The sequence below is a fragment of the Diceros bicornis genome, chromosome 35, assembly GCF_020826845.1.
Source record: "Diceros bicornis minor isolate mBicDic1 chromosome 35, mDicBic1.mat.cur, whole genome shotgun sequence".
Classification (NCBI taxonomy): Eukaryota; Metazoa; Chordata; class Mammalia; order Perissodactyla; family Rhinocerotidae; genus Diceros; species Diceros bicornis.
In genome coordinates this window covers 24,350,630-24,373,826 of record NC_080774.1, presented here as the reverse complement: position 1 = coordinate 24,373,826, position 23,197 = coordinate 24,350,630, and the positions used below count along the sequence as shown (strand labels likewise).

General features: G+C 57.3%; 1 protein-coding gene across 1 annotated transcript in view; it reads right to left on the bottom strand.

Moving 5' to 3' along the window:
- Window positions 1-23,197, bottom strand: part of OSBP2 (oxysterol binding protein 2) — a 196,836-nt gene that overhangs the window by 25,388 nt on the left and 148,251 nt on the right. The window contains exon 7 of the mRNA XM_058531789.1: window positions 12,199-12,455. Within this exon, the coding sequence (XP_058387772.1) occupies window positions 12,199-12,455 (257 nt within the window). The remainder of the gene's footprint in view (window positions 1-12,198; window positions 12,456-23,197) is intronic.

Here is a 23,197-nt window from a genome sequence, read left to right as displayed (position 1 = left end):
TCATGTCAGAGGGCTCTATAAGACCTCTGGGCTTCCTAGCAGCAAAAGCAAAGAGGGAAAGATGATTATAGTGTGAAAATAAATTAGGCTCCCTACCTCTTACCCTTGAAGTTCATGAGCTCTAAATACTTTAAAAAGGACCATTTTCTCTTCCAAAGGCAAATGGAATGTTTGTTGTATTTCCCAGGACAGCTGACTGCCTCTCACAGACCTGGCCCCAAATCCTCTCCAGCCTCATCCCTCCCCACGCCCTCATGTGTGCCTCACTAGGCATTGTGTCTTCCTCCCCTTCTCCAGCTCCATCCCAAGCACACCTGCCTATTCTGATGCCGGCCCCACCTCCCTCACGACACACACCTACTGTAGGTCAGGGCTGTCTGGGGCATTCTCACAAGCACTGAGGTAGCTGTTTTAATAGCACGACCAAGGAGGGAATGGAGGCTCAGGGAGGCCAAGGGACCTGCCCAAAGCCACAAGGCAGTATGTGTAGGGCAGGCGTCCAAGTCCCCATGGACCCCACCTGCAAGTCTCCCAGGGCCTGGAACCAGCACGGTCACCATTTTTATTTTATAAAGCTGGATCTTGATCGCTGTCTGGGTGCTCCTTGAGGGCAGAGGCAGTGTGGGATCCCTTGGCCTTCCTGCAGTGGAGCTGGGCTCCCAGAGAGGCTCACTAGCAAGGACGTCAGGGAATAAGCCTATTCAAGCAACAGGACCCAGCCCTGCCATGGCTATGCCTGCCTCCCAGCCCTGGCCCTGCAGCTGAAGATGGTGCCCCCATGGCCAGGGCTGCTGGCTGATAACCGGGCTGGGCACGACCTCTTGCAGGACCGGCCAGTGTGGAGCAGCAGCGGGAAAGGAAGTCAAATCCCCGGAACAGCTGGGGCCTCATCTTGGCCACATGTAGCTGGGCTGGGTACATGAAGATCAGCTCACTCTGATCTTCTGCCTGAAGAGGAGGGCAGGGCAGAGGCTGTTGTACCCCAATATCAAGGGGCCCATGTGGCTGGACCAGGGCCTTTGCCACTGCCACTGGGATGGTCATCTGCAGCAGATGAGCTGCCCCGGTCACCCTGTGGGCTGTGGAGAGCCCGTCCGCCCCCTCCACCCCAATGTGCCTACCTGGTGTCTGTCCCCAACTCCCAGGGCTTCCTCTGATGCTGCTGGCCTTCTCCAGGCCCCATCCTGGCCACGCCCTGGAGAGAGGCAGGCGCTGGCCCCACTGCCCTGGAATGCTGAGCTGGGCTGTAAACTGTGTGCTCACTAAGCTGGATTAGGCCTGGGGCCCAGCAGGGGGGACGGCTGGGGGCAGCTCCCCAGGGCCCAGGGAGCGCCTGGCTGACCCAGGCCCTGAACACGGTCACATATCCCCTGAGGCTCTGCCACAAGTCTCTGAGAGCTTGTGCCCAGCCCTGAGCAGCAGCAGTGCCATGGGCCACGCTGAAGCCCCCTAGTCATGATACACTTGCTCCTGAATCAAGCAAGGGGTGGGGAGTGGGTGGAATGAGAAGCCCAGCATCTGGGCCCCTCACAGGCTCTGCCTTGCTGCCCACCCTGAGGCAGGCTCGTAACCTCCTGGGCTTTGGCGTCCTCGTGAGATGAGCAGAGGGCTCAATCCCAAGACTCCTACAGAGTCCCCAGTACTGTGACCCATTGGGGCGATGGTCCTCAGGATGGGAACAGAGTTCCAGTCTCCCAGCCTGGCGCCTTCCCCCGACCAGCAGGGCTATCAAGAGGGTCCCTGAGATGAAGAGGTACAGTGTCCTATGGGCAGTGCAGTCCTGTCTCTGTGGGGTGGCGGGGAGCCTGTTAAGCTGATCCAAAGCAGAGTGAGAACCAAAAAGCCCAGGATGGAAAAGGCCCCCTGCACTGGGGCTGGCCCTGCTCAGCCAACAGGCTGGGGAGTCAGCAGGCCCCGCCTGCCCACCAGGCTCTCTCCCTTTTCAGAAGCTGGGCCTGGTGAGGGGGGCTCTAAGGGCTGCCCCCCCAGGGCAGACTGTGTTGAGGCCAGGCCATGTGAGCTCCAAGGGGAGATGCTGCTGTCACCCTAACAGATGTCCTATGGGACAGAGGCAGAGTGTCTCTGAGCTGGAAATCTTTGCCCAGCTGTGTCCAGGAGGAAGGATGACAAACTCTAATCGCTTTTGCTGTTTCTAATCCTAATCCTAATCCTGACGACGACCTCGCCGCTCGCCAGACGCGGGTGGGTGAGCAGGGTGTGGGGTCAGCCATTCCGGGGTTCTATGCCTGTCCTGTGTGTGGCCTGGGGAAGCCTCTCAAGCTCTCGGGAGGGTCTGCAGAGCCAGGATCCCACTCGGGCCTGGCCTTCAGTGGCTGCTTGGAAACCATCAGTCTCCTCCACTGTCACTGCCCTCCTAGACAGGCCCACGAGGAAGGTGCCAGGAAATTGTTGGACATTGGGGTGGGCGGCCCTCAAACTCACAGAGGAGGTGGGAAGAGGGGCCAAATGCCCGGAGGTTCCAGGCTGGGGGGGTGCCTTGGGCCGACAGGGTCAGCTTGGTGACTGGCTCCATCTCCAGCCATCAGGACACAAGTTCCGGTAAGCCTGGACGCAGGGAGTATGAGAGAAATGGCCACGTGTCTACCTGCAGCCAGCCAGGACCTGCCGGGTGTCTGACTGCCACGTATCTGGCCCAGCGGCTCTCAGACTTTGGGGCTCCCAGGTGGGTGGGTGGCCAGACCCTTCTGCTCTCCAGGTTGCTGGGGCTGAGGCTGCCCACCCACCATCTACCCCATATTGATCCTCACATGGCTAGCATTACTGTGGACTTGCCTCTCACTGGCCTGTGGTCCTAAAGGTGTTGAATAGGAGGACATCGTGCAGTCATGGTCTCCCTGAGACCCTCTGCATGGCCAGAAGCTCACACCAGGAAACACACTGGGGTCAACGGGGTTTCTCCTCCCCTCCCACTGAAGAGCAGCAGGCTGGCCTCAGTCCACACCTCCTCAAAGCAGAAAAGGGCAGTGCTGAGATTCAGGCTAGGACTGCCTGGCTCAGAGGCTGCCACACCAGAAGAAGCATGGCCATCTCAGGCCTCTAAGACCAGCAGTGGGGAACCCTGGAGCCGTGATGGTAGTGCTGGGCTCACCTGGGGGTCCCTCTGGGTCAGGCACAGCCAAGCCACCACGCTGCATATCCACCACCCTCCTGGCCCCTCGAGGCTGAGCAGCTCCAGAACAGGGCCGGACCGGTCATCTGCCTGTGCCCCCTCCTCATGTGACACACAGCCCGGGCCGCCCGGCACTGCAGGAGCTAGCCCTTCCCAAACACCGAGGGGCTGGTCACGGCTTCTACTTGATGTGACGCACTCACTGCACCAGGGAAACAGCTTTTCACTTCAACTCAAACTTTAAAATAGCCCTTTTCCACATTCAAAATAGTTTATCCCTTGTGCACAGGAACCAGCACCATCTGGTCACCAGTTTGTCAACCGACTTTAGATAGTTCTGGAATCTATTTGTATTCATCTCTCCAGGCCCCAAATGAGCAAGCTGTCAGGAGCAGAAGAGTGGTCAGTTGGACAGGAACCTGACCATGGGCCCTTGAAGGACAAGAGAGGGCAGCTCTGGGGCCCCGCACCACTGCTCCACTCGGGTCGGTGCAAGGAGCCCCACGTGATTGCCACATGGGGCTTAGAGAAGCCTCCGAGCGTTTCCAGCAGTAAACAGCTCCTTCTGCTCTGGGTCTTTATTTCTACGATGCCCCAAATCTGAGGCCTTGGCCAAGGACACTGCATCCGCATAACCGCCCCACCTGGCCCTACTTGCCCCCAACCTTTCCCCCCCTGTCCCCATGTATCCCTACCTGTCCCCTCCTGTCCTCACCTGCCCATACCTGCCCTGTCCCTGTTTCCTTCTCTGGCTGTCTGCCCCCCGCCCCTGCCCCCCATGCCTCCTCCCCCACTGCACTTTCCTCTCGCAGCTCCCTTCAACTGGAGTTGGAGACAACACCCTCCCTGTCTGGCTGTGCTGTGCACCCCTCCTCCCCAGCCTTCCGTGTCCCTGGCATCAGGATCCGCACACTCATCTCCCCCAACCAGCTCTACTGCAGGCACCAAAGTGTGTCCCTCATGGCCACTACCTTCCTTGGTAAACCGAGGGACCCAGAGTGCAGTGTCTGTTCCAGCGGCCCTTTGAGGTGGGACTGGTGGGCAACCACCCTCTGTTGGCCAGCCCCCCTCCTGCTTTCTACCCACATGGGGCACCTCGACTGTCTCTGGTCTCCTGTGGGGCTCGCCTGCGCCCCAGTTCTGCTCACCCATTGGCTACACAAAACCTGTTCCTGGGGAAGGCCCTCCTGCATCCTGCCGGAACCCGTGGGGCTGACCTGTGGGCCCATGTCCAGCATGTGAGGGCTGAGGCGGGTCAGACAGCAAGGGCACCCTATTCCTCCAGTGGTTCAGGCCACACCTTGCAGTCCTTCCTGAGGGCCCTGTTCTCTCATCCCCACAGCAACTCTGCTGGCTTTACCCTCAACACACAGCGGCCAGGCTCTTCTCGCCACGCCAGCTCCATTCTTCCAATCCAAGCCACTCCTTCTTGGGCGACAACAGGGGCCTCCTAGAGGGGCTCCAAGCGCCTGCCCCTGCTTCGCCCATAGCCCATTCTCCAAGCAGCTGCAGGCTCTTGCTGAGATGCAGTTTGGACTACTTTCTTTGGCCGAGCAAGCCTCATTCAGAGTGGAAGGCAAAGTGCTCTCAGTGACGACACTTAAGGACACCTATGACCAGGCTCCTGTCTCCCCTACGGTCGCCAGCACTCACCCTGGCCTCCCACCCTGGCTCCTTCCCCTCCTGCCAGTCTGTGCCCATGACCTCTCGCCCCACCCCACCAGCCTGCTCTGTTTCCTCTGAAGGTCTTTTTCCCTCTGACATGCCCTATCATCTACGTGGTTACAGGTCCCCGGAAGGATGCAGGTTCCACGAGTGGGCTTGATTCACTGTGTGCCCAGGCCATAGAGCAGGGCCTGGCTGGATCACGGAGGTCCCTCCACACGGAGGGACCACGGAGGGCCTCCTGTGCCTCAGTGTCCACCAGCAGCTGCACACCACTCTGTCGCAAAGTGCTCAGTAGGTGTGAGCCAGGCTGACCTGAACTCCCAGCTCCTAAGGGCCACGGGGGTCATGTGGTTGGAGGGGCTGAGTCCTGGGCCCTGGCACGAGTCACCAACTCTGAGGAGCCTCTCACAAGCTCAGGTGTGGGAGCCGTGTCCGAGCAGTCTGCCTTGCTTGGGCCGCCCTACAGGGGCCTGGAGGAGCAGCTGGTGGGGAACAAGCCCACAGGCTGCCAGCCCACCGAAGGGCTCAGCACTGCAGCGGACAATGACCACTAGCACCTGCCACACAGCCCTTAGCACCTTGTAATTGGGACTGGGGCTGTCTCTCCCCCAGCCAGGGCTGAGAGGGGAGGAGGAGATGTGAGGGGGTGGCATAAGGAGGTCCCACGGGCTCAGTGGGCAGAGAGGTGGGCCCATGTGCAAGTCACAGAAGCAGCACTTCCCCAGCCAGGCTCTGCCACACTGGCCCGCAGACAGAACCTGCTTCCACAGGCCAGGGAGGGGGGCCTGGCACCAGGGGTGTGTACCCGCATCACCCCATGGTAGGTTCCCCCCAGAATGACCATGGCAATACTGTGGGGTTCTTCTGCCCAGGACAGGGGCCAGGAGGCTGGAACACAAGGGTCAAGGGCAACCCACGGGGAACCCAGGTCACGCAGGAGAGCCCAGGTGTGCTGGGCCTGGTGACGGGCAATGCATCCTCAGCCCTTCCACACGGATCCCACGGCCAGTGGTGGGGACGGCCCAGGGACCACTGGCTATGACCCTGAGCGCGCATACAACAGCCAGGCCTGCAACTCTTGGGCAAAATGATTGCCCTGGCCCTCAGGGTGGCACCTGAATAATACAAATGATCACGACAGGGAAGCCGTAAGGACATCAACCTCATGTGGCCATTGTGAGGAGCAAACAGTCATGGGAAGGAACTGGGGCGGGCTGCTGTTGTCACACCACCACGGCCCCAGAGGCCTGTCCTTCAAACCAGGGCACTCTGCTTTACCACCAAGATCAATTCATTGGAAAAAAAGAATAAAATTGGAGTTTAATCTTTTCACTTTATGGAAACTAATACCCAAAGCATGAGCTGGTAATATGTATTAATTCCATCATTCTCCACCTTAACCACGTGACTGATGCAGTGCTACAACTCCAGGCACGTCCTGGTCCCCAGGAAGGACGCTGACGAGGAAGGATTCAGCTTGTGATCCCCACGCCCAGGCCTGGCAGAGCACCTGTGCATGGGCGCGCTGTGTTCAAGGCTCAGTCTAACAACCAAAGTCACTTATAGTGCTGTGAGGCTCCTCCTGAGCGGCAGTTCAGGAGTCACCCAAACAGTAATCCAAGCAGGGAAGTCTGGGCTGCCTTTGATCAGACTCACAAAATCACGTGCTAGGGAATTTTGCCAGACACTAAGCAATTCATTCATTCGCTCCTGTGTTCTTTCACAAGCCACTTTCTCTCTCACTGCTCATGGAGGCTCCTGTATGCTAGGCACTGCGCCAGGCATGAAGCTCCAGGGCTACCCGATGGCGAGGGAGACTGTGTCCTGTCCTTGCAGGGTGCCCAGCCCAGCAGGGAGGACGGTCAAGACGCGGTAGAGAAGTCCACGAGGTGCTGTGGACAGGTAGACAGGGTGGTGGTCAGCAGTGCTGGGTGGGGATGGGGGGCGGGAATGGGGGGCGAGGATGGGCAGCGGAGGGTTTCCTGACCCTCCCACCCCTGCTCAAGGGAGGGACGGCTTTATTTCTCCCCTATGAGGCAGCAGGCTACAGCGAGAACCACGAAGAGCTGGGCTCACATCCTTGGCAGCTGGTTTCCCCACCGTGAGCCTGCTGAGTGGGCAGGGGGAAGTCATGTGTGCAGAACGCCTGGCATGCCGTGCCACCATGGGAAGTTAGTTCCCTTTCCTGTCCTGGCTCCCCTCTGGTCAGAGGCCTGCGCCAGCCCCTCCCAGTCCTGTCCTCAGGAGCTGGGGCCCGGGTGAGGGGGAGAGGGGCTGCCACCTGGGAGGGAAGATGGCATTCAGGGCTGATCCAGCTGGGTAGACTGTGAGAAGGGGCCCTGGGAGCAGCTGTGGGCTTGTGGTGGTGGTGGTGGGGGCTTCCCAGAAGAGGTGACATCCATCTGAGATGTGACAGGTGGGAATGGGGCTGAGAAACTGTGGCCTCTTCAGATCTGGTAAGTGGCCCAGGCTGGCAGGGGATGGGGACGGGAGGCGGGGGGAGGTAGGGCAGGGGTGGGACATGAGACTGGGGAGGGGCTGCTGGGCCCCCAGGGGATACTCAGGAGTTGTGTGAATCCCACGCCCTGTTTCTTCCTCCTGACTAAGGAGGAAAGGAGACGTGTCTGTTCTCCTTTCCAGAGCAGCAGGGTGGTGAGGCCACCCCCACACAGTCAATGAGCTTCACCCAATGACCAGGTCCTGCCCACGGGGCCGCTTGGTCTGGAGGCCAAGGAACTGTCCCCAGAGGCCCAGGAAGGGTAAAAGGGTGGGTGGGCTTTAGAGGAAAACTGGTATGGTTCCCCGTCCCTGTGCGCCACTTACAGGGAACTGCGTGTGTAAAGAGCACAGCACCCCCTGCACACAGTGACAGCCCTGAAGTCGCCACTGTGAATATTTTCCTTCCCCGCCTGGGAGAAACCTTCCTTACCCTTCCAGACCCCACTCTGTGGCTACCACCTCTGCCCTCTACATGCCTCACCCTGACTCCCAGGATGTACGACTGGCACCTGAGGGTCACTCTCCCATGGGCTGTGGTTAGCTGGGCTCGAGCCCACCTCCCTGGCTGACTGTGAACCTCCCCAGCTCTTCCCCAGCCCCTCTACAAACCTGGCCTTCCAAAGTGGGCGTGTGAGCTGCTGCCCCTGCGTAGCCACTCCTGGAGAAGGCTGCACTGCTGACCCCATGTGTGACAGTCTCATTATGCGAGTCCTCTGGACTGTGAGCTCCAGGGGCAGGGCCCAGTCCCTGCCTGTCACAAGCCCAGGGCAGGCTCAGTAGGTAGCTGCTCAGGTCTGGGTTCAGTTCCCATCAGGCAGGACTTTCCTAACTGCAAGAGCCGCATAGCCACGGCTTCAGTGCACAATGAGAAGGGAGCGTGGCCCTGAGTTCACTACGGTGCTGCCCCGACCTGCTCAGATGCCGCCCCCAGAGGGGCCCCTCCAAGGTGCCATCTCCGAATCCTGGCAACAAAAACCGCAAGAGGAGGGAAGGGGGCTCAATATGGCGTTCCCGTGAAAACCGCAATTACAACTTAATTTCATAAAGCACTGTTCTATTTCTTGGCGACCAGGCTGGGTCATTTCTCTGCAAGACCGGGTGACCAGTGGCATGGGGCAGTGATGAGTGGCTCTGCAGGCCGAGGGCTGGGTGCAGAGCCTGTGCTTTCTCACTGACCCTGTTCAGTGAGGAAACGGCACTGGAAGGGCTTTGTAAACAGTAACACAGCAGGCAAACATGACATGTGGGCTACCGAGAATTTTTTCCTGAAATATGAGACCCACTTTGGTTGAAACATCATGTATAAGGCACACCCACTGGGCTACTGTTGGAGACACAGGTGAGTTAAGACCTGAGCCTGACCTGAGGGGGCACAAAGCCTGGTGAGGGGGCAGACATTGAAATAAGTGGTGAAACTCCACACGGCGGTTCCCTGGGGTTCCAGGGGGTACTAGCCAGGAGGCACGGCTTCCTGACAGGGAGCTCAGAAACCTGTGATGTCCATGTGGGTCTCTGAAGGATGAAAAGGGATCTGCCAGGTATCTGAAGGGTGGAGAAAGGGTATTCTAGAAGGTAGAGCACAGGCAAAGGCACGAAGGGGTGAAACACTGGCACTGTTCAATATTCCTGATCCGGAAATCTCCTCTGAGCAACTTGTTCCCTCAAACATCTACAGAAGGGGCCACCCTCGACTCGAGGCAAGACTCACTGCACCGCCCCCGGGGAACAGTGGCACAGGAATGGGCCTGCGTCACTAACCATGGTTCCTGGGGTGTTGGGAACTGTCCAGAGAACCCCCTTCCCCGCCCTGATGGGAGCTTGGGATCTAAACCCTTATGACATTGATGCCCTTTCCCAAATTTGAAGGAAGTTTAAAACTGCCCCTCTGACTTTTCTCCTGACGGCTGAACAACCCCAGATTCCCAGCCATCTTGGGGAAAAGGGAAGATGAAGCAGCTGATCCCTCCCCGAGTGGGAAGGACGCTGCTTGCCCAGTGCCCTCTGAAGGATGTGTTTCCCTGCGGGCTTTGTCTGGCCAGCTGTCCCTCATTTTCTGCTCCACTTCCATGACCCTGGCTCAGTCAGAGCCCACGAGGTGAAAAACTCACAGCCATTCACCATTCACAGGAGTGGGGACTGCCCTAGCCGAGACTGGCAGTGGGAACAGAGATTCCCCAAACTCAGCATCGGCGCTGCTGGAAGCTTCCCCATGGAGGGCTCACGTCAGCCAGGGCAGGTGGCAGGGAGGGGAGCTGCAGCGGGATTCCAACAGTAGTGGGAAACAGCTTCCTCCTCTTACAGTGAGACCTGGAGGGATCTGGGGGATCATGATTTGTGCCTTGTGGAGATAGCTTGGGGTGGCTTCCACCCATCCTGAGTCCCCAGCTTCCCAGGAAGGCCTCTGGTGGGGCTGCAGCCTAAAGGTAAAAGGCATACCAGGGACTCAGGTCCCTGAGACTGGGGGTTCACCCTGGGTGGATGTGAGGCCACCTCCTCCGTGTGCTGACTTCAGACAGGGAGGGGGCCTCTGCAGCCCTCTGGGGTCTCACCCTCACTACCTCCGAGAGCATGGGGGCCATCACTCCCCCAGTGGGCCACAGAGACCTGGGCCTGTATTCCAGCTTGGCCACTTACCAGCTGGGTGACCCTGGGCAGCTCAGGTGATTTTTCTGAGCCTCAGTTTCCACTTTGCACTAACAACATCTAATGGTACTAATGAGGTTGTAGGGAGAGGTAAGCAGTCCTGGGTCTAAATGGGCTCCCCCTGGGGCACAGGGGTGGGGGCCACATGGTTGCCTTAGTTATAGATCCCTGGTCCAACCCCCTCCTTGTAAAAGGGGTGGAGGCCAAGGCCTGGCTGGTGGTGGGGATGCTTTGCCTAGGTGGCCCCTCTGTACACATTGGGGTTTGGACATTTGGTGCCTGACAGCAGTGTAAACTGCCCTCCCAGAACAGACCCGGTTCCTGCCTGGGGAGAAGCCCTGGCATCAGGTTCACACTAGCAGGTGGGCTGAGCCATGCCCAGGGTACAGCTCTCCTGTCACTGGGGTCCGACTCTCCTGGTGCCACTGGAACTGCAAGCAGGCTTCATAATCAACCTCAGGGGGCTGCGCTTCCCACCAAATTCATTATGTACTTAGATGGCAAGCTGTTTTTATGGCTTCGTAAACACAGATGAGCCTCTGATATCTGATACAAGACTTTGCTAGCAATGCCAGCTGAGAAGCTCATTTTCTGGGAAAGGCCAAAGCTGCTTACTCAGGACAAAGCAGCTTCAGTCTCCTGGGCAGGGAGGCAGTGCCAGGGAAGTCACGGGTGGTGGTGGCTTCTGAGATGGACAAGGAAGCACAAATACATCATTATGTCATCAAATGCTTAATATCTGTGCCTGTCACCAGAAGAAGTGCAAGGACCCGGGCCCCTAGAACCTGGCGGCTGTAAGTAAGCCAGTTAGCCGAGAGGGTGGAGGGAGGAAAATGAGAGTGCAAACCAATGACGGGGCCAGCTCACAGGGGTTCAGCAGCCTCTCAGCACACAGGCACAAACTGCACCCCTGAGCGCTGTGGACCAAGGTCCGCACGCCTGCAGTGCTCAGGGGGCCTCACACCCGCAGACCGTGTTTCCCGGTGGTCTAGGAAGAGGTGCACCTCCTCAGCCTTAAGCCCCAGAGAGGAGATTCCTAAGGCTTCCTCCTGCAGCCGGGGTGGCTCCAGGCTCAAGGCTGTGGTGGGTAGGGGTGGTGGGCGTGGTCCACCTGCTCCAATTCGTGCTGCCCACAGGCCCAGTGAAGCAGGCTCGGGGCAAGTCTTGGATTCCTGGGTTTCACTTGGGGACCTCGGCCTGCGGTGGGGCTCTAGCTTCCACTTTCCCACCCTGCCCTTGGGTTTTCTGGTGTTGGGCCTAGAGCCTGGTCCCAACTCCCGGCCCTGCTCTGATCTAACCCCTTTGCTTTGGAGGCTGGGTCCCCCAGGTGGTACTGCCCACTGTCTCCAGACAGACGGATGGGCCTGCCTGAACCACATTCTATGGATCTGGGCCGCCTCCTCCGCAGTGGCCTCCATTTCCCCACGCCTCCTCTGTCTGGCCCCCTTGTTCCTAGCATGCCACCCTGGCCTGGATGTGGCCCTTGTAGGGGCTGTCCTTGGGAGGAAGCTGTTGCAGTCAGACCTGTGTCAGCAGGGTGGAGGCCTGGAGGAGCACACACATCTCTGGGGAACACTCACCAGGCAGAAAGAAGAAGGGGCCAGAAGCACTGTTAAGCATTATATTCTCTGCCACCATGGAGAAACTCTCCCAGCTCCTGGTCACAGCAACGTGGCTTCCAGAACCCGGTGGAGAGTGGTGACTCCTGTGGCTCTGCCTCTCAGTTCACAGACTGTGCTTCCTCATTTGGCTACTGTCAGGTTGGTATGACCCATGGCAGGCCCAATTTTAGAGCTCTTCTAAGGGAACCTCCAACGCCAGCCCCCACCACACACACATGCTCCCCGATCCTGGGTCCTGATCCTGCTGCATCTGTGCAGTCGACTTGGGGAAAGAGCAGTGGCAGGTGGCAGCCGTGTCCGCACTGTGTGGGCAGAGCCAGCTGCTCTACCCCAGGCCCTGGCCTTCATCACCCAGGCCCGAACCACCTGCAAGTCTCAACCAGATTCTATACCCAACTCTGGTTTCCACCAGACAATTAAAAAGAACGTCCTCGCCCGCTGACGACAGAATGGATGAGATGACATAGAGGATTAAGAGTGCAGGAGGCAGCTGGCTTTGAGAAACGACCTGAAGCCATTGGAAATGGAGCCTTGGTCTGTCAGCACCCCAGCTGCATGCTCAGAGACTGAGGTGACAGGGAGCCACGTCCCTTTTGGGGAGCCCTGTGCCAGGACAGCAGTTTGGCAGGCACTTACATTGATCATAGCATTCGATGTGATGCGGAAGAGAGTGGCCCGCTCATTCACAACCTTCAGCTTCTCACTGCTCTCACTCGGGATTTTCAGGCCGTCCAGCTCGCTCAAGGAGCGCTGGAGCGCGGCGCCGTGCTTGGTGATGAGGTCATTGCACGTGCTGAGGTCGTCCAGCTTCAAGGAGAGGTTCTTGATGGTGTAGTGCAGCTCGCTCTTGTCAGTTGGGGAGGTAGTTTCGTCGTCGTCGTCCCCAGAGTCATCTGTGGAGGGAAATAGAGTTGCTTTGGTTTTTACTGACCAACATGGCACTGAGAGGCCTGCATGGCCCGGGCCCAGGAGGGAGGAGCAGGTAGAACCACTCAAAAAAAGAGAGTGCCCTGGAAGGTTCCAGTTCCTGCTCTCAGCCAGAGTGAGGTGTCCACCAGATTTCCTGGAGTGGGCGCAGGCCCTCCTGAGTCAGAGGGAGTGGATGTAATGGGGACCAGCTTGAACGACAGGAACCAGGCAGTGCTTTGGAGGGGGCAGTGCCCTGCAGGCACCCACTCACATGCAGGGCGCCAGCTCCCTAACCTGTGACATGCAGGCAAGGATGCGCTGTGCTGGGTGGAGAGGGGAGACTGCCGTTTGGGAGCTGCTCCCATCCCAGACCACAGTGAACGAGGCCCGGGCTCCTTTCCCTGCATCGCAGGCCCAGCCCAAGCTGACTCACACCTTCCCTGCCAACCTCACTTTGCTCTCCGCCCACCCCCAGCCACACCAAACTGTCCCCTGTTCCCTGTAAACATTTAAGCACTCGTGCTTGGGGCTTTTCCCACTGTCCCCACTGCCTGGAACTCCTCATACCTCCCCCACCTCCTCAGAGGTCTCACCCCTATGCTACCAATGACACCCCATCTTCAAAGCCTGCCTGAAGACCCCCAGGCCAAAGTCATGGCTCCTGGATCCCTGCTTCCGCTCCACTCCATCCTCCTGGGGGTCATCACCCATCTCTCCTGCAGGAGCAAGGCCACTCTCATTTATCGAATGCCTTCTGTGTGCACATGCTGGCTGTGGCCTCTCAATGGCCTTGCCAGGGTAGGGACTGTACCATCCCCAGGGGATAGATGAGGTAACTGAGGCTCAGAGAGGTGAAGCCATGGCCTGGGCCACCCGGCTAGTCTGTCTGCCTCCAGAGCCACCATCTTCATGCCAGGCTTATGGGGCCTCCGTGAGCCAGCCCAGGTGGGGGCTCACTCTCCTCCCCCTCCCACTCTCTCTCACCTCTTGTGCAGCTGCCCAGGCGCCCTGAGCTTACCACTTCCCGGGAGTCTGGGGTGCCATGGAGCCTGGCCTGCTGCCAGCCCAGCCTCTCTCCAAGGGAGTGCAGGCCATGGGGGCCTCTGGGGGGTGCGCTGCAGCAGGTGAGTGAGACGGGCAGCAGCCACCTGGCTCCAAGATCATGAATGACCGGTGATGGCCACACTCCGACATAGTCCCCCCACCTCCGCCAGTCCTCAAGAAGGAGGGGGTGGGTGTCACTCAGAAGCTGACATGTGGCCCAGCCTCCCACGTTCCTACAGTGTCTTAGGCTGTTCAGACATATGCTGAGCACAGCGGTGTGAACCCCCCTCCAGCCTGGGCGGAAGCAGAGCTGAACAATGAAGGGGACTCTGCCTCCAAAATGGTGAACTCTCACCCTGCTGAGTCCTCAAGTCTCAGTTCAACGCCAGGAGTCCTTGCAAGGAGCAAACCCATATTGAAAAGACAGATGAAACTCAATATTAGAGGCACAAATAAAACTACTTAATGTGACATTCCGCAAAACAGAAAAAAGAACAAACGGCACTAAATTAGCTTTTGATTTCTGAAGGATAAACCAGCAGATATCTACTAAGAGCCATGAAAATGATTCCTTGGTTTCCATAGCCCACTTCTCCCCCTGATGGGGAACTCTACTGGTTGGGAATTTACTCCAAAGGCAGGAAAACACTTGTATGTACAAAGTTGTTTAGGCCTGTGCTTCTCAAGCTTATGGCCTTGGGGGTTCTCAAGCTTTTATGACCCTACATGTCCTCTCTGTTCCCACTCCACTGGGAATAAAACTCAGGGGCAATGAACGTCTCAGAGGAACAAAGTAAGAACCCACATAGCAACAACACAGCAGACACTAACCTATCCACAGAGGTAAAATCCTACAGCAGTTGTGCAACTATATTAATATAAGAATAGCAGCAATGGAAATCTAGGGCCAAGTCAAAGCCACACTGCCGGGCACAGAGAAGCCCTCACCTGCCTCAAAGCCCACATGAAGGCCAGGACCTAGCCCTCTGAGCAGCTCTCGGCGAGGTTGCCCGGGTGGTATAAAAAGTGAGGTGGGCAGAGATAACAGGCTTGAATGCTGGAGTTCCCGGTTCACACTGAGCTCTGCCGCTTTGTGCGGCCATCTTCTTTCTCTGAGCCTTAGAGCCCTCCTGTGTACAACAAGGGCACTAACACGCACCTCACGGGCCTGGGAAGTACGTAGGTGCCAGGTGGCCCACATCAGGTGGGATTATCACCACTACCACCACTAGCAGCAGCCACGCTGAGGGGCTCTCTATGCATCTGGCCTGGGAAACAAGTTGCCATGCCGGGGGAGGCACACCCTGGTGTTCATGTGCTGCTGAATTCAATGCCTCTCCATTACCTTCTAGAAAATGCTGGTCCTTTAAAGAAACAATGGAAGCAGGAAATTTACCCGAGCACTGGGAGGATGAAATGTTTCATCAACCAGGGCCCAGTGCAGGCCCAGGAGACTGGGAAGGAGCCAGCGGATCCCTAGCAGGTCCATGAGGCCCAGGAATTAAGGCATGAGTAGGGGGTGGGAAAGTGGCCGTGCTGAAGTGCTGAGGTGGGGAGGAAGGTGGCTGGGGTGGGGAGCCGGCCCAGGCTCAGAGCGTGGTGCCCCCTCAGCCTCCACTGCCCATCCCTCAGGGCTGCCTGGAGAACATCAGAAAATGGTCTACTTTTCTGGGCCCCTCCTTCTCTAGCTGCTGCTTTGACTCTGTTCAGAACAACTGGTGGAACCTGCAGGGAGGCAGACTCTGGCCCTCCAATACGGGACAAGTGTCTAACAGTGAGGTGGCCCAACAGGACAAGGGTGCTCCCGTCACAGACGAAGGTGACAGAGTGGCACCAGGGGCCTCCTGTGCAGCATGGCTCCCAGCCCTCACCGTCTTCTACTCTACTCACTTCTCCGACTCTCTTCACAGTCACTGTCAGCTGACACAAGGGTGACAAGTACATTCCCAGCTCCCTCCCACGTTGTCAGGTGACACCACTCATGGAATGGCCAGGCTAACCCCAAGAGGGCAGATTGGCCCCTGAACTCCCTCCAGTGCATGGACAACCCATTTCATCCGGGCCCACCCCTTTGCTTTCAGATGGGAAAACTGAGGCCCAGAAAGAAGACGGGGGCTTGGCCAAGGTCAGAGGCTGGAGCAGCAGCAGCAGCAGCTATAACTGCCCCTACTCTGTCATATATGGCCCGGACCTTGGGCGGGGCTCTTTCCAAGGGGCTAAGATGCATTTTCTGAGGGCTTGGAGCCCAGGTCCCCAGGCGGATGATCCTGATACTCGGCCCACTTTCTCTGGAGGAGAGTGAGTGGGAGTCACCGCTCCATGTTCCTGCTATCAGAGTCCCTGGTGCAGGCGGCGGGCTGCTGGCCTCTGATCACATGCTGGCCACCAGCTGCTGACATCAGAAGCCTGCTGCCAGGGCGCTGTGGGGTGCTCAGGTCTGCAATGGCACAGAGCGCTGGGGCAGAGATGTGGTGCCTCACTTTCCCTCTCAGCATGGGGCTGGGGTCGGGGGAGGCAGGAGTGGAGAAGAGACTGCCGTTACTGGGCAGCAGGTGTGAGTGAAGGGGCAATTAGAGGAGCCCAAAGCATATACGGCACCTGCCCTCTGCCTGGTGAGGATCTTTCCACGCATCCTTCAGTCAAATCTCAACCCCTGCACCTGAGGCACGTCCTTCCCCCTCTCCCCGGGGACACACACTGTACTGCTGGCCCTGCAGTGCCCCTCACTGCCTGCCTCCGCTGAGCTTCCGCACTCCTCTGCTTCACTCACCGTGGCCTCTGGCTGGCTCTGCACCTAGCTGGTGTGCCCGAGAAATGCTGCAAGAATTGCACCCACACCCAACCTGGGTCTCGGCAGTCTGGGAAGCAAGCTCTGGAAGAGGCAGCTTCCCACTGCTCAGCGATGAAGAAGCCGGGTGGGATGGCAGCATCCTGCAGCAAATGACAGTGGCTATCGCACTGACAACAGAAGCAGCAGCTGAGGTTTACACAAGGTGCCAGCACTTTTTAAAGCACTGGACAAATAACTAATTTAATCTTTGCACCCTTTGGCATCCTCATTTCACAGGTGAGGAAACTGAGGCTTGGAGCAGGACAGGTCCTATGGCGAGTGAGTGGCGGAGCTGGGGTCCCTCCCCCCAGTCACGATGGCCATTTCCTGTCAGCACAGGCCACACTGAGGGATCTCTGTGCATCTGGCCTGGGAAACGAGCTGTAATGCTGGAAGAGGCACACCCTGGCTTTTGTGAGACTGTGCAGTGACTTCCAGTCAGGGAGCGAGCCCCAACTCTCCCCCTGCACAGTGATTTCTCTTTTTCACAGGACTAATGGGAGCATCTCATCTTGCCCTCTCCCTACTGGCCTACGTCATCTCACTCCCCCTCTGAGACTGTCAGCCTCAGCAGGAAGAGGATGGAGCCAGAAAATTTACATTGGGGGGCCTGCAGACCCTGCCACCCCAAGCCCTCATCTATGCAGGAGGGCTGAGGCTCAGGGCAGGTGGCGTCCGGGCCAGACCAGTGGGCAGCTAGAGAATAGTAGGGTCAGGGTGGGAGCCCACATCCCTGCACTGCTGGCCTCCCAGGACATGGCTCACAGAGGACAGTGACCCCAGGGAACCAAACAGGAGGGACTGTGATGGAGGAAAGACTGGAGAGCTAGAGGGGGCAAGATGGAGGGCCCGGGGCAGGAGGCAGGCAGCAGGGACTTCTGCCTTCCCATCCTCCTGCATTGCCCGGCCCCTGCTTTTCAAAGGACCCGCCATTTCCCTGCTGTGCCTTGCAGCAGGGCCGCCAGGGCCACCTATCTGAACTCCTGCCACGCTTCCCCAGAGCTTTCTCTGTCTGCCTGCCTGTGTGCTGCTGATCCTGGCGTGCTTCTAATGTTCAGATCAAATTTGCACAGGAAAGCGACTGAGCAGGAGTCCAGTGAGTTGCTCTGCCATTTGCAAAAGCTTCTGAAACAAGGACACTGGGTGTGGAAGATGGAGAAGCCAACTCCGCTCTTCATCTTCCCCAGAGACAACCCAGGGCCAGGGGCCTGCACTTTCTAATGAAAACGACTTCTCTGTAATGGCTGGGCAACTCAGGCCTGACGCTCCTCAGCCAGTGGCGCTCCCAAGACTCCCTGGCTAAAGTGACAAAAGCAAATAGCAGCTCCAAGTGTGGAGCACGAAAAGAACAATCCAGCCTCCAAGCCAGGCGTACAGCTTGCGATAAGGTGCAGGCAGCTCTTGGGACAGTGGGACCACGTGGAGCAAATGACCGTGGAATAAGTATCCAGCCTATTCTCAGATACAACCATTTCTAGAAAAGCACTGATTCCTAAAATACCCATCAATTTTCACCAGCTACACGCAAGAATGAATTCTCCTTTTTGTTAGAATAAGTTCATAAAACTCAGGTTACCAATGTGTTACAAGGCAGAAGTCACAACTTCTCCATACGTCCTGGCCGGGCCAACAGAGTGTGGCAGTGACTTCTCGTCCATGGCAAGCTTCCTAAGTGGATGAGTTTCCAACTCTTAATGGCTGTATTGGGATGGCTAGTGTCCCTCCAAATTCATGTCCTTCCTGGAGCTTCAGAATGTGACCTTATACAGAAGGCTTAATGCAGATGTAATTAGTTAAGATGAGGTCATATTGGAATAGGGTGGATCCTTAATCCAATATGACTGATGTCCTTATAAGAAGAGGAGAAAAGACAGAGACATATGAAAGGACAAACAGAGTGTTACGTCTACAAGCCAAGAAATGCCAAGGATTGCTGGCAACACAAGAAGCTAAGAGAAAGGCCTGGAACAGATTCTCCCTAGGTCTTCTGAGAGCATGGCCCTGCTGACACCTTGATTTTGGACTTCCACCCTCCAGAACTGCAAGAGAACAAACTTCTGTGGTTTTAAGTTACTGGTTTGCTGTAATTTTTCATGGCAGCCCTAGGAAACTAACACTGTGGCTTAAAACAACACATATTTATTATCTTACAGTTGTGGAGGTCACAAGTCCTAAAACCAAGGTGTCAGTAGGGCTGCGTTCCTTCTGGAGTCTCTAGGGGAGAATCTGTTTCTTTGCCTTTTCCGGCTTGTAGAAGCCCAAATTCCTTGGCTTGTGGACCCGTCCTCTATCCTCAAAGCCAGCAGAGTAGCATCTTCCAATTTCTCTCTCTGACTCTGACCCTCCTGCCTCCCTCTTAAAAGGACCTCTGTGATTATATTGGGCCCACTAGGAAAATTCAGGATAATCTTCCCATTTTAAGATTCTTAACTTAATCACATCTGCAGAGTCCCTTTGCCATATAAGGTAACATACTCACAGGTTCTGGGATTTAGTATGTTGACATCTTTGGGTGCCATTATTCAGCTACCACACAGAGTAGTTGTGGCTGGGCGGAACAGTAGGCCAAGTTCTCACCTGTAATGGATCATTATGTTTGATTTACTGCCCTGGGGCGTGGTCCCTGGATGCTCTCTAGTTAGGCATTGAGACTCCTATCTGGGCACAGAGACCTCACAAGTCCCTCTGTCCTCCCCTTCAAGTCTGGCACATATGCCTTCCCAACAGCTCAGGGAGGAGGTGGCCTGGGGCCAGGGAGGAGCTGGGTTCTGTGCCAGGCAGTCACATGGCCTTGGTTAGGAGCGCTCCTCCATACACTGGGGATATTAATCCTCCTCTGGAAAAGGAAGTTAAGCACCCAGTTCGTAGCCAGTGCAGAGCTGGGACTTACTGGTCCCGGCCCCCTTCCTATCCCCGTCTCCTTCATTGGCACAGCTCTCTCATGCACACAACCGTCTGAGTTTACTTCAAATCATAGAAGCTTTGAACCACAGGGAGCCCTTGTGTGTCCGCTCTGCCCCTGGCCCCGGCCCCTACTGGAGACTCTCCTCAAACCTTTTAACAGCTGGTTCTAGCTGAGGAGCCCACTGGGCACCCGCACCAGGCCCGAGACCCTCTTTCACTCTCTTTCATCAGGAAACTCCTGGGACGGAGTGGGTTGCCGTGGAAACAGCCAGCATCATGGAGCCAGGTGGGCTATTTTTAGAAGTGTAGGTTTTTTTTCCTCTTTGGAGGAAAATGGATCAAGTTTCTGGGTGAAGAAACCCTGTCAGGGGGCAGCTTTTTGAAACCAAGGAACCAATGGAGGGAGGCGACATGGTGAGGACGTGGGAGTCAGAGGCCCTGCAGCCACCCCATTTTGCACTGTCTCCTGCTTGTTTCTCTGGGGAACCTGGCTTTGCCCTCACCTGTCTACGAGCTCCTCGGGGTCGAGGCACAGGATGACCCGGGGCCCTCTCTCCTCACATACTGGTTGGAGATGAGTGAGAAAACCCCTGGCTGAGGAGGGGCCTCAGGACAGCGAGGTCAAGACTGGGGACAAGCCTAGCGCTCACCTCTCCCCCTGCACCCGCACTCAGTGCTGGGCTGGATGAGTTTTGTGGGGAGGTGGAGCTGAGACGGGTCCTGACAGAAAGACAGGACTGCAGCAGAAGGCCTATGGGGGTCGAGGGACAAGCGCAGGGGCCCCAGCAGGGTCCTGAGCAGGCAAGGACATTCAGATGGCTCATCCACCTCTGGGTGCCAAGAAGGCAGGGACCCTCCACCCCCGCCCCGCCCTGTACCCAGGAAGGCCTGGTGCAGCGCCTGTCAGTGTCTCATGTCCTCTCTCCTTCTCAGCTCTTGGGCCCATGCAAGGCCACAGATGGAGGGTCCGTGGCCACAGCGCTTTCCCACTTCCACACCATTCCCTGGATTTCTTTCTTCCTCTCCTCTGTCTGGCAGATGGCTGCTCCTCCGAGACACAGTATGCATCACTTCAACTGAGCAGCCACCTGAACCCTCAGGCTCCCTCCCTTGGGCTCCCCAGGACTGGGCCCCTCGACCAGCCTCCAGCCAACTGGAGTAATACCCAAATATGTAAAAGGAACATGGTGGCTTCTATGGAGGACAAGGTTCAGAGCTCGCTCATCTCTGAACAGCCAGCAGCAAACTCAGCGCTAGGCCACACACCACGCAGGGACCTGGGGGGAGGGAGTGAGGTCTTGCCCCAGTCTCTGGGAGCTGGGGGAGGAGGCAGCCACTGGAGGGGCCCCAACCAACCATCTTCGGGTTGGGCAGTACAAGGCAGGTGGAAGCCGGCAGACAGCCAGGGAGTGCCACTGGCTGGTGGCAGGGGTTGGGGTGGTAAGGGACACACGCTAAGTGCCTGTGTGTCCTTGCTTGCCCCAGGCAGTCCCCACCAGCCCCATCCTGGCCTTTCTGCCACTCCACAGATGAGAGGGCACAGGCAGGGTAGTGAAGGACACCCCCTTTCCGGCACCATGCAGGGGAGCCTGCATCAGTGCAGCATGGACTCCACTGCACCCGGCCTGAGGCAACTGTCCAGCGGCAGCTGATGGGCACTTACGTCACCAGCAGGACTAGGCCTGACCCAGCGGTGCCTGAGGCAACTGTCCAGCGGCAGCTGATGGGCACTTACGTCACCAGCAGGACTAAGCCTGACCCAGCGGTGCTCCCTCTGGCCAGCAGCATGGTTAATGGGGACAGGCACTGCTCCCTTCCCTCTCTGCTGAATCTGAGTACACAGGATGGGGAGTGGACAAGGCCTAGTCCCTGAGTCCTGGCAGCTTTCCAGCCAGTGGTCTCGGTCCCTGAGGGCCACACAGGGGGCTTTCATCCTGTCCTGAGCACTAAGGACTTTGAGCAGGGAGTGCATCCTATTTTTTTGTAGTCTAGCTGTGCAAAGAGACGCCCCACTGCAGGGCCTCTGAGGAGACGCAAACACAGCAGGTGCTGGTTTCAAGGGAGAACGCAGGGGCGCTGCACTCTTGGCAGAAAACAGTCATTTCCAATCTGCAATGTTAGCGCCTCAAAAATTCAATTACAGCAGGTTTGATGATTTCTATTTAGATTTCAGGAGGTTTGTTAAGCTGCCTGAATTTGATCGCAGAATCCAATCAGCTGGATGCTGAGAACAGCCCGAAACAGGTCTTGAGGCAGGTCCATGGGATGTCGAGTGACTTCAGTGGGTCTGAGAACCAACAGCCCAGTTGCTCAGTGCCTGCCTCCTCTGTGCTCCCACATGTTGTGTCATTCCCATGTATGACCCAGGATGCTGCAATAGCCACACTCAGAAGAGGAAAGGGCAGCGTAGAGAGTTGAGGACTCCAAGGCTCCTGTGTGGTGGAGCTGGGATTGGTGGCGTGGTCTTTACAGAAAGCCTGGTGGCACCTGCCACCCCCATGGCCCTGGAGACTGAGAGACTGCAGCAGCTCGCCCACACCCAGCCCTGAGATGAAGCTCATGCCTGCCAGTACCATCTAACCTGGCCTGGAGTGAGCAGGAGAGGTGAGCCCTGCCTGGGGGGTGGTGCTGGTCCTCTGGTCCCCTGCCCCAGAGGATGACCTGCCACTGCTCCGTCCCACTCAGGCAATGGGGAGAGGGAGGCTGAGTGGTTTTCTAGAGCTCCTGAGAGAACAGGGAGCCTTAGACCACTGACAGAAGAAGCTGTGACAGGAGCCCCAGGGTGAGGGGTGTTAGAGAGATGACTGCAGGCTGGGGTGGGGCCCTGAGAGGACTTCAGGAGGAGGTGGTTGCCTTACAGATGCACACTGCAGGAGGGTGACACAGTCACCAATGGCATGGGAGGAGGGTGCTGCTCCAGGCAGAGGAAGGAGCAGGTGCACCAAGCCAGAGGTGGGATGGGCCAGTGCACTGAGTATGAGCGCCACTAAAGTGCATGAGGCAGGTCAGAGGCCTCAGTGCTGGAGAGTGAAGCACGTGGACCAGGTCAGACAAGACCGGAGCCACCGAGGGCTCCTGGGAATGGGAGTGGCCCCCTGAGGCACTGCCAGTCCTTCCCAACTGGGGAACCCAGAAGGAAAGCAGGTCTGCCTTCCCCAAAGTAGGTCCTGTGCGACTCTAGTACTGCAAGGGGTTCTGCAAGAAAAGGAATCAGTGATGAAACAAAAAAACTTTGGAAAACAGGATGAATGATGTCCCCTTCCTCCAAGAGGCAGGTGACTGAATGCTCTGAAAAGCTTGGCCTTGAGGACACTGGAAGGCATGTCAGTATCTAATCTGATAGAAAATCAGATAATAATAAATAACAAATTGTGAAACTCTGGCAGGCAGACAGAAAAGACAAGCCAGAGCACCAGCGTCATCTTGACCTTCGTGGTCCTCTGTGGCTTATCTCCTCTCCTCTCTCACTGGTGAGGACATGTGAGGGTGTAGGAGGACATCGGGAACCCAGCGAGATCACATCCGGGCTCTTGGGCAACTTCCCCTGGAGCGGGGAGCAGGGGTGGCACCAGAACTGGGGACAGCAATCAAAAAGGCCAAGGTGGGGCCTAAGGGCTGGGCGCCCTGGGATGACATAAAAGCCAGGCTTTGCTTCCTTCTGCCAGGGCTGCAGGGGCAGAAACCTCATCCCACAAATATGAATCTGTAGGCTGGTATCTGCAGCAGCTGAATCTCCAGTCTTCCCAGGGGAGAACACTCCCGGGACCCCTGGGCCAGCTAGAGGGGCCAGCAAGCAGTGGAAGGCTAGGCAAAAATCTGGGAGGGCAAAGAACCGTGTCTCCTTTCCTCTCACTGGGGCACAAGGTAAAAGCCATGAGCCTAAATGAGGGGTGAAAAATAAGTGCACGTGAGTGACCACTAGGACACCCACAGAAACAGGTGCCTCCC